At 40.0% G+C, this 10,931-nt stretch overlaps 1 protein-coding gene across 1 annotated transcript; it reads right to left on the bottom strand.

Annotated features, from left to right (window-relative positions):
- Nucleotides 1–2,481: 2,481 nt before the first annotated feature.
- On the bottom strand, nt 2,482–7,425 carry si:ch211-191a24.4 (uncharacterized protein LOC100150331 homolog). The gene is made up of 4 exons (XM_031282319.2): nt 7,273–7,425; nt 6,894–7,024; nt 5,733–5,857; nt 2,482–3,243 (listed from the first exon to the last, which is right to left on the bottom strand). Exons 2-4 carry the CDS (start codon nt 6,989–6,991, stop codon nt 2,585–2,587), a joined length of 882 nt encoding a protein of 293 aa, XP_031138179.1. The 5' UTR covers nt 6,992–7,024; nt 7,273–7,425; the 3' UTR covers nt 2,482–2,584.
- Nucleotides 7,426–10,931: the final 3,506 nt, after the last annotated feature.

The raw sequence follows: 10,931 nt of genomic DNA, 5'->3' as shown, positions 1-10,931 counted from the left end.
GAAAAATGCAAATTCCAGGCCTGGAAAGTTTTGGAAAAGTCGTGGAATTTTTTTTTTAACACAGTATAATAATATGTGATTAATAAATGTATTTCACGTCATCTTAACCTCAACATTCTATTCGGGGCGCGATATTACAAATCCCACTATGAACCACATAAGTCATTCATTTTATTGTTAAACCTCTGAGGGTAAACTTGAACAGATTTTTATTCTTATTGTATAATGTCGACTGACATTTTCAGGAATACATAGTCATGGAAATTTGCCAAAAAGTATTGGTTAAAATGCATATGAACCCTGGTACTTACTTGTAAAGAGCAGTTGTATGGAACCATCCACGTTATTTTCTTTGACTATTTGGTTGAAAGAAAGCCAAATTTGTGATGTAGAAACTTTTTGAAAATGGGTCAAATTGTAGCCGAAGAACACAGGAGGGTTAAAAAAAACTAAACATACAAGCTTAAGGAGTGCACAACAACAACAACAACAAACCTGCATTTCTCTGTCACGCTGCTGGGATACAATCGTTGTATTGTGTTATCTGAAATGGTAAAATTAGAACTTGAGTAATGACCTCACTCTGGAGGAGGGTTTCTTTTGTTAGTAATTAAGTCTTGACTGAAACAGTCCCAATGGTTACATCACTGCTGTGTCCTTTGTGTGTGTGTGTGTGTGTGTGTGTGTGTGTGTGTGTGTGTGTGTGGCCCATTGTGTGACAGCAGTGATGTCATGGCTGCCAGGAAGCCTCTGGAGCGGACAGAGCGACCAAAAAACAGCAGGAGCTGTACAGAGTGCTGGCGCCCCCTGTAGGCTCTAATCATAAACCCAACAAACAGTTGAATAGAATCACGTTGATGGAGTTTTAATTTGAGTAGATACATTGTTGTACAGTTTCAGTATCAAAAACATTGCATTATGAAGCCCCGCTTTGATATAAAAACACAATAATCATACTAGTATACATGTAAAAAAACATTTATCTAAATCCCTACCTGAGTTCACACAGTCTAATCCATCATACAAACAGTTCATATGAACATGTACTTCCTCCCAGATTGGACTTGTATCACAAAGTGAAAGTTGAGTCTTTGAGCTCCCTGGCTTCACTTCACACTCCTCTGAACATAAAATGATCCTGGGTGCAGTGTTGTAGTCGAGACCACCTAAAACCGAGCCCAAGTCATCACCAAGACCAGAGTGTATAGAGACCGAGACAAGACCAGTTCCAGATCAGTGCGAGTACCACACTGCATGCCATGATAAAATGTGGAAAATGTTAACTATGGGCACTCTTCAAATTGCTCTGAAATAAACATTCCCATTAAAAAAAAAAAAACACACCCACTGAAAACAAATTACAGTGCTCATACTATGCTCATTTTCAGGTTCATGCAGTTTGTTTTAACTGTTTTTTTTTGTTTTTTCTGTTGGAGATGGTAAGTCCCTTTGGGGTGGACTTTGGGCTTTTTCACTTTGTAAACTTATTACATGCACAAAAGAGATATATAAACACAATAAAGGAAAGGAAAAAAGCCAAAAAGCATAATATGAGCACTTTAAGATTCTTCTTCATCCACCTCTTTAATTGCGATAAGCGTATCATGAGAAATGCCTTGATAAAATAATCAAAAAGGCAGTTGTGGTCTTGACTGGTTTTGAAATAAAATCCAGAGTCCTCTTTTTTTTCTGAGCCAAAACCTTTAAAGAGTGATCTCGAGACCAAGACCGATCTCGAGTACAACCACACACTGCCTGGATGACTAAAGCTGAAGAAGCTGGTTACTAACTGGTTCAGTTAACTGTGTTTAGATATCATTACAAAATAATCATAGAAGCCAATGATGAATGATCTGATGCTCTGAACATAACTTGGTGACATCTATTCTACAGTGATCTACCCCAGTTAAAAGTGAGCCAGCTTCATTGCAGCAGAAACCCTCATTCAGGCCCAAAGACAGCTGGTTAACCCACTAAACTTAACCCTTGTGTTGTCTTCCCATCTACCATGCAACTTTTTGTTTTTCTGCGTCAAAATGTAAACTTTTTTTTCAACATTTTCTTATTCTTTTTTTTTTTTTAATGCTATAAAATTGGATAAAACATCAAAATTTAAAGAAAGTAGTGGGCTGACCATTTATTTTACTTGTGAAGAGCATTGTGTGTAACAATCCGCGTTATTTTTCTGAAAATTTGGTTGAAAGAAACCCACTTTTCTGATGAAGATTTCTTTTTTTTAAAAATGGGTCAAATTTGACCCGAGGACAACACGAGGGTTAAGGGCTGTCATCGACTAAAGAAATTCTTAGTCGTCTAAGACTCGTATGATTTTATCGATTAATCTATTAGTTGATTTAATCGACAGATCTTTGAAACTGAGTTTCTCCACAAAGAATCGTGCAAAAGCAGCACTTTAAAGGCTGTGAGATTTGCTCATAGGTTTCTTGGGAATAAGTCATTCAGCATGAAAAAGCATTAAAAAAATGACTAAGAGCAAAAGGACTGATTAGTCGACTAAGACGGGGGAACCCTGCTAATCTTATCTGGGATGCAGACCCACCCCAGATGTCTCTTTTCTGGCCTCTCACACAAAGATGGTTTCAGCCGTCAGCGGGGATCTCTGGGAGTTGGCTCGGGCCTTCTGTTTTTCCGCCTCTCTGCGCTTTCCCTCCTCGATGTAGCGCCTCACTCCCCGAATCGTCTGGAAGGTGAGCGCTGTGCCGGCGGCGTACAGGATGGCCGTGATGAGCGCAAACAGAGCCACGGCGGCATCCGCCCCGCTCACGTTACAGTTCATCCAGGTGTAGCCGCTCCGAGCGTACAGCCTCTCGCGCTGCTTACACACATCGGTGGAGTTGACGCTGATGATAAAGTGCAGGTAAAGCCCCACGGCCACCACGACCGCCACGGCGCCCACCGCCTGGAACACCAGCGCTCCGTACAGGAGCTTCCGGGACATCAAGTGGGGTGGCTTGTTCCCGGCAACCGCAAACAGCAGCGAGAGGACCCCGAGGATCAGGGTGAAGGGGATGCCAACGTACATGCCCGGCGCCCTCATCTGGCTGTACTGAATGTCCAGCTCGCGCGCCTTCTGCATCTCGGTGCCCTCCATGTTAAAGTTGGAGTTGATGTCGAAGCCGCCCAGCCCGCCCATGGCGGACATGCCTGATGTCACCATCTGAGACGCAATCAGGCAGATCAGGACCAGGCTGTTGGTCAGTACAGAGACGATCAGCACGATGCCTAAAAGGGAGACACGGGAAACGGGTGAAGAAAAAAGAAATATCACAAAATCAGATCAAGGCACAGTTTGTTGTCATTCTCCACATATCCAGTAGCCTACTAACAGCCTAACACTTACAACTGCCAGTAAGTTACTTGGGATAACACTACCGAGCATTGAACACATTTACAAAGATAGACTGGTGAGAAAGGCCAATAACGTTGTAACACACCCCCTGGCATCTCATTTTAAACTACTGCCATCTAGGGATCGTTTCTGCCCACCTTTTCTGTATCTTCAGTCCCTCCAGAAAAACACGATTATGCGATCGCATAATTCAATGCATAATCAGCCAAAGTCCGCATATTTATGCGGGGGCCGCATTTTTTCAAATACGCCGCACTTTCGCTGCATAAATTGCCGATTTCCGCGCAAAATATGCGGGGCTTGCATGATTTAATAATCCCCGCGTTTTCGTTGCAAAAAAGTCACATATCTTAGCAGAAAGTTGAAAAATGTTGCGTTTACGTCACACAAGAGCAGCCATTTTCCCCTGTTGCCATGGGAACGTTATGAAGTGATGGAATTGCGCATCGAACATCATCGAAAAGCTGCAAACCCCGCGATGAAGCCATGATGAAACCGCAGTTTTTGCAAGTTCCCGCAATTTTATGCAAGTTCCCGCAATTTCATTGCATAAAATTGCATAAATATCCTGCATATTCCATCGCATTTTTTAAGAAAACGTGCCGTTTTCTTAAAACGATTTTTGCCCGCAACAATCACAAAAAAACTCCGCATTTTTCTGGAAGGACTGTATTTTACTCAGATTTACTGACATTATCCCCCGCATGTGATGTGAAGGCTCTGTCAAAACTTTCATTCATAATTGCGCATTCTTAATAGACGCAGCCAATACAACGCCGAATCACCGAGATGCCGATTCGCAGAGGACTTACATTATCACACAACCTCTGTGTTCGGCGAAATATTGTGGCTAGTTTGCGGTGCAATTTTAACTTGCTAAATTACAGACATATGGCAGATTCACACGGGATTAAGGTGACACGCAGGCGACCTCCGCAATTATTACAAATGACTAGAGTTGCCCAGGTAATACTAGTACTGTGTGAATCGGACTTTGGCATACCAAGGAAGCTGTGTTCCTTCACTGCTAGGGTGTACACAGTAAAGAAACAAACAAGGACTTTGAGCATCCGTAGTGTCCATGCACCCCTTTGATAATCAGGGACACAATTAATGATTACTTTTATAATTAGCTGGGCAAATTGGGCGACCAGAACCCCAACGTCCCCATGTTTACTGTCAAATGAATAACTGCAAATGTGTGTGGAAATGTGTACAACTTATGTACAACATTAACAAAGGCAGGTCCTGCATTATTAACTAATCGTGAGGCTTTCTTAGTTTGATTGGCGCATCCTTAATAATTTCAGAATAATGGATATTAAAAAAACCAAATGTAATTGTTCTGTACTTATAAGTATCTGTACTGATGTTTATCATTATGTAGTCACGTGTATATTTGTAGGCCTGCAAATATATATATATATATTTTTTAATTTTATCTTTATTGAGGGTTTACAAAACAATGTAGGATTTTTTTTTTTTTTACACATTTTCTCTTTTGTTATACGATTTACAGGATCCTGGTACAAAGGATAAGAAAGAGAAAGAAAGAAATAATGATAGAAAAGAAAACCACAAGGATTTTCCATCTGTGTCCATAGTTATCCTCATATCGATAGCAGCTTTCTTATTTTTTTATTATTTTACATTTTTGTATATTAACAGTAGGATCAGTTAGAACATAAGGGGGAGTTTCACTACACTTCTCAGAAAGAAACAAAAGAAAGAAAAAAGGACATGCATATACATAGACAATTACAACAACAACAAAAATGCCTCAGACTAAATCTGATCTTAGGCCTATATGATCAACAACCTGCAAACAATTTTCATCTCTACAAACAATTAATCTTGAACTTGTTCTATTCATTAATCATTTAATAGACCCCAAGTTGATGCCTTCAAATGTTGTGTTTAGTCTTATATACAGTCCAAAACCCAAATGTATTACATTTACTATGATGTGGAACAGAATAAAGTATCAAATACTTCTAATTGAGAAGCTGGAACACAAACTTGTTGATCATTTTTTGCTTGATAAAAGACTTGAACAATGAATTAGAATGTCACGTGATTAACATTCCTAGAGGCTCAACTCTTTTGTTAAATGAAGAACTAGAAAATGGTCGGGAGTATGTGATATATCTATTAGACTCGGGTATCAGCTTATCAGCTTACTCCGCACCAAAATGGAAATACTTAGAACAGAGGCCTGTAAACATTCTAAAACCAGTCTGTCCAGTATTCATAGAAGGAAGGACTGTGCTGCAGTGTGACTGAAACCAAAGTCCGCCCTGTGACGCAGCAGCAGCCTCACTTTATATTCAACCCAGATACTTCCACTCTGATCGGGACTTACCTCTCCTGGAGCAAATGTGTGAGCATTTGGACTCGTGGTGCTCCACTCGAGAGACTTCCCGCACACGTTTGGGTTTGGGAGGGGAGCCGCCTTCTCTGGGGTAGTACGGGGCTCGAGAGGAAGACCTGGAGCACAGACACACATAATGACAGCCTAATGACACTGAGCAAGTTATCTACCACTTGCACTTGTTATTGTTGACAAACTGAATGGGTTTTGTTCATTTTAAGTTTATATTCCAGCACACTTAGGACTGATATAACCTGTCCATGCTTTGTTTTATGAGAGGACAATAGGATAGACATTTGTTATTTGTAATTCAAAACCCAAGGCACGTTTTTCACTTTTATGATAATGTTATATTAGGTAAAATTATCTATCGTGTTTCAATAGCTTTATCTATGGTTTCAAAAGCCTTATCTTCTTGTTTCAATAGCTTTATCTTGGTTCAATAGCTTTATCTTTTTCAATAGTTTAGTTTCTTTACAGACAGACAGACAGACAGACAGACAGATAGATAGATAGATAGATAGATAGATAGAGAAGTTGAGATAACAACATTCAAGGAAGTAGGTGACAAACAAAACATAAAGAACCTTAAATAAATTAGATGCCAACGAACTACAGTTACATAGTCTCTGAGAATATTGGCTGAACTTCCGAAAACAATAATGTGTCCTGTAATAATAATAATAATAATAATAATAATAATATTTAACAATATAGTGCTGGATTGATCTTGTGTAGGTTGAAATTAACTACATTAACTACATCCTAGTGAATGATCCCTGTTAATGTAAACAGTTATGTATCATAGTGCTTTTGTCTTTATGGATACATTTTTTTTGTATTTTAAACCATTACAAAATAAATTTCTCTTTTTGCTTTGTTCTGTGGAGCACTTTGGCTGCATGCTTGCGTGGAAGGTGCTATAAATAACGTTGAGTTAGGTACAATTATTAAAAACAGATTTAAAAACTAGCATTAGATAGGTTACTAAAAACTAAAGTTACCGGTAGATCAGTTTAAAACTAGCCTACACTTTTTTATTTTATTTATTTATTTATGAACTCAGGACACACTGGTAGGATAAATTAGCCTATAATATTAGAGGAAAGCCAGCGGATACTTTGATCTTTACTGACTGCACATTAACCACACCTGTCGTCCGGTGATGAACGTCGGTCACCGTGTGATGAGTGTCGGTGGTCTCCGTTTCTCACCCGGTCTCCCCGGTTTGAACGGGACGACTGGCTCATACCGAAACCGATACGTTTGGACACAGAAATGACCTTTGAACAATACAGAAACTGAATCATCAAAGAGTAGCCTGTTTGTAATTAAAAAACAAACCAAAAAACACTTTCTTTTTTAAACGTCATGTCAAGCTAGCTGAGCAGGTTTGTAGTTTCAAAAGTGGTCAAAAAGGGAGAAAAACATGGCTGCGTTGTCTTGGCTTGTTTAATTATCGCTACCTAGCTTAAACACGTTTGTCTAATGAAGTGACAATTCGACCGTTAAGTATCAAAGATAAACTTACTGTGAATATCTGTCGGTGAAAGCACTCTAAAGTCCGACTATAACGCCATGTTTGAACCAAACTCCTGTCAAGGTAGAAACCGTAGAAACAGCTCCGCCCTACCTGGAGGAGGAGGAGGAGGGGGAGGAGGAGGAGGGGGAGGAGGAGGGGGAGGAAGAGGGGGGAGGAAGTCGGAAGATAAGCTACAGGTTCAGGTAGGCTGTTTTTGTCTTTTCCTCCAGGCTGCAGCTTCACAAAATTAGGTTTTCTTTGGATGAAGTTGAAGTCATTTGATGCTCTTCTAAATCAGCCGCTTTGTGTGTTGTCAGTACCCATCTGTAATGCCAAGGAAGCCTGTTTATAAGTGCGCGCCCCAATGTAGGTTCAGTCCTTGCCAGCGGCCGCGGGTTCGAATCCGATCCGAGGTCTTTTGCTGCAAGTCATCCCCGCTCTCTCTCCCCCATTTACTGTCTCTCTTCAGCTGTTCTAAGGGAAAATTATGAAGGTAAATATGGTGCAAAAAGGGAGAGCTTGTAGAATACAATGTGAGAACTTGCAGAACAAAAAATCTGAACTTGTATGTTAAAATTTGCACTTGTAAAAATTTTATTTGCACTTGTAAAAATTTTATTTGCACTTGTAAAAAATATTCACACACCTGTGATCTGAATTTTAAGTCATACAAAGAAAAAAAACATGAGAGCTTGTAAAAAAAATCTGAACTTGTAAGTTGAAATTTGCACTTGTAGAAAATGTTCACACACCTGTATTCTGAATGTGAAGTTACAGAAAAAATATTCACAAATGTGTAGATTGATATTTACATGAACACAATGACAGCTGCAAACTTATAATGCAACATTTACTCGTATACTTTTTTTTTACTGGTTCATTTTCCATCACAACCACAACTCAGTGATTACAACCTCTCGAATCTGTCACTGCAACTTCACATATGTGCTCTCTCGCATCACAAAGTGGCCAATCTGCGAACCTCGACTTTCACAACACTCTTGACGATACATTTGGTGCAAAACTAATTTGTACCTGTGGACTTAGGCTGTGGAGCTCTGAGCTAACAGAACGGGAAAAGCCTTCTTATATACAGTCTATGGGAAAAGCAGGGTTTCTATCGCCAGATGAGGGACAACTCTGTGCGGCTTATTTATGTAGCATGGAAACTTGGTGGAATAGCATGCTAGCACTAGCTAACTAGCAGCCAGCCCGCTTCTGAATACCTTTTGTCTAAACATTTTTAACAGTCAAACTAAAACACTGGCGGTGAGCTCCACGGCCTGCAGCCGCAGACGGACCGTCATCAGTGGGTAACAGGTGCCAAGTTTCGCATCCCTGCCGAGAATTGCATCCACTAGGGAAAATAATGATTTTATAAGGCAATGTACTGTTTAAAAACTAGGCAATATAGTAAATCTCTCTGTCATGTTCATCAATAATGATTAGGATTTTAGAAGGTTTAGAGAGACATCAATGTTTTATCAGACTCTGTAGTAGCATTTCCTTGCTACTTAGATGCAATTTTCGGCAGCAATGAATTCTGCAGAAATTATTGTTTCTGCCCAAGCGGGTGCAATTCTTAGCAGGGATGCACAACATCAGCAAAGCAAGCTCTGGTCATGGCCGGGGGATGGGCCGCTGCTACCGAATGTGGGGCTCTCCGTGTCCCGCTGGAGCTCCGACTGCAGGTCGAGGTCGGCAGCGAAGCTTTCTGGCAAAAGCAGTGTTGCTACGCTGGTCGATCCCCACTGATGACGGTCCGTCTGCGGCTGCAGGCCGTGGAGCTCACCGCCAGTGTTTTAGTTTGACTGTTAAAAAGTGTTTAGATAATTAAAAGGTATTTATTTAGAAGCGGGCTGGCTGCTAGTTAGCAAGCTAACGCTAGCATTCTATTCCACCAAGTTTCCATGCTACATAAATAAGCCGGACAGAGTTGTCCCTCATCTGGCGATAGAAACCCTGCTTTTCCCATAGACTGTATATAAGAAGGCTTTTCCCGTTCTGTTAGCTCAGAGCTCCACAGCCTAAGTCCACAGGTACAAATTAGTTTTGCACCAAATGTATCGTCAAGAGTGTTGTGAAAGTCGAGGTGCGCAGATTGGCCACTTTGTGATGCGAGAGAGCACATATGTGAAGTTGCAGTGACAGATTCGAGAGGTTGTAATCACTGAGTTGTGGTTGTGATGGTAAATGAACCAGAGTAAAAAAAAAAGTATACGAGTAAATGTTGCATTATAAGTTTGCAGCTGTCATTGTGTTCATGTAAATATCAATCTACACATTTGTGAATATTTTTTCTGTAACTTCACATTCAGAATACAGGTGTGTGAACATTTTCTACAAGTGCAAATTTCAACTTACAAGTTCAGATTTTTTTTACAAGCTCTCATGTTTTTTTTCTTTGTATGACTTCAAATTCAGATCACATGTGTGTGAATATTTTTTACAAGTGCAAATTTTATTTTTACAAGTGCAAATTAAATTTTTACAAGTGCAAATTTTAACATACAAGTTCAGATTTTTTGTTCTGCAAGTTCTCACATTGTATTCTACAAGCTCTCCCTTTTTGCACCATATTTACCTTCATAGAAAATGGTAGGCTATATGTGCAGTTTAATGTCCCAAATTATTTTCCAAAAACTGATGAGGGTCTTATTTGAGACAGGTTGCCCTAACCCTATAGCCCTAACCATAAACATAACCCAAACACCTGTTAAACAGGTGGTTTAGCAGGTTCATAATTAAGGACATTGTATGGGGAATCTGGGACACTAAACTGCAAAAAGTCCTAAACAGGGTCCAAAATGAACGTTTTTGTCCACCAAATATCTAGTGAATGTTCAAGTTTTACCAGCCACTCAGATTACCCATTGATTTTTGCCTGGTGAGTGAAGCAAATCTACCAGACACCTGCATATTTTACCAGCATTTGGCTGATAGATTGTGCTAATTTTGGACCCTGCCTAAAAAATATCAAGCTGGGGTGTTGGCCTTTTAACATGAGCAGCAGCCTCTGTGTGTCTGTTGTTTATGTGCTTCTTTTATCAGCCAAGAGATTTATACGCAGCACCCTGAAGAGCCCCGTTGTGTTCACTCAACAATATTAACTTATCTCTCTGCTTGGAATCACATATTCCCACAAGTTATTATTATACAATCTGTAGCTGCACTGTTTATGGCTCATGAATTTGTATTTTCTAAGTCACTGGCTTGCTGAAAACCAACAATGAGCTGCAGCGATTAAGCGATTAGTCGATTAAGCAACTCTTTAATCGTTTTAGTCATTGTTCAAAACATTCACTATAGTTGCAGCTTCTCCAATGTGAGGATTTGATGCATTTTCTCTGTCAAATAAGATAAGTCTTTATTGATCCCCAGAGGGGAAATTCAGTTGTTGCAGCAGCCAGCAGCACAAGGACAGAAACACGCAGCCTACAGATATGGACATTTAGACAAAACAATCGATGAATCCATAAAATCATCAGCAGATTAATCGATAATGAAAATACTTATAGTTGCAGCCCTAAAACAGACACAAAAAATGCAATCGGTGCAATCTATCTATCAATATCTAACATGAATAATATCCATGGATGAATTACCAAACAGGTCTACTGGGCTCGTGCAGGCCCAAGGGTTCATGGGTCACTTCACTATGGCCACGC

The sequence above is a fragment of the Sander lucioperca genome, chromosome 11 (genome assembly GCF_008315115.2).
Source record: "Sander lucioperca isolate FBNREF2018 chromosome 11, SLUC_FBN_1.2, whole genome shotgun sequence".
Taxonomy (NCBI): Eukaryota; Metazoa; Chordata; class Actinopteri; order Perciformes; family Percidae; genus Sander; species Sander lucioperca.
The sequence above is the reverse complement of the archived record's forward strand: the minus strand, read 5'-3'. Positions and strand labels throughout refer to the sequence as shown.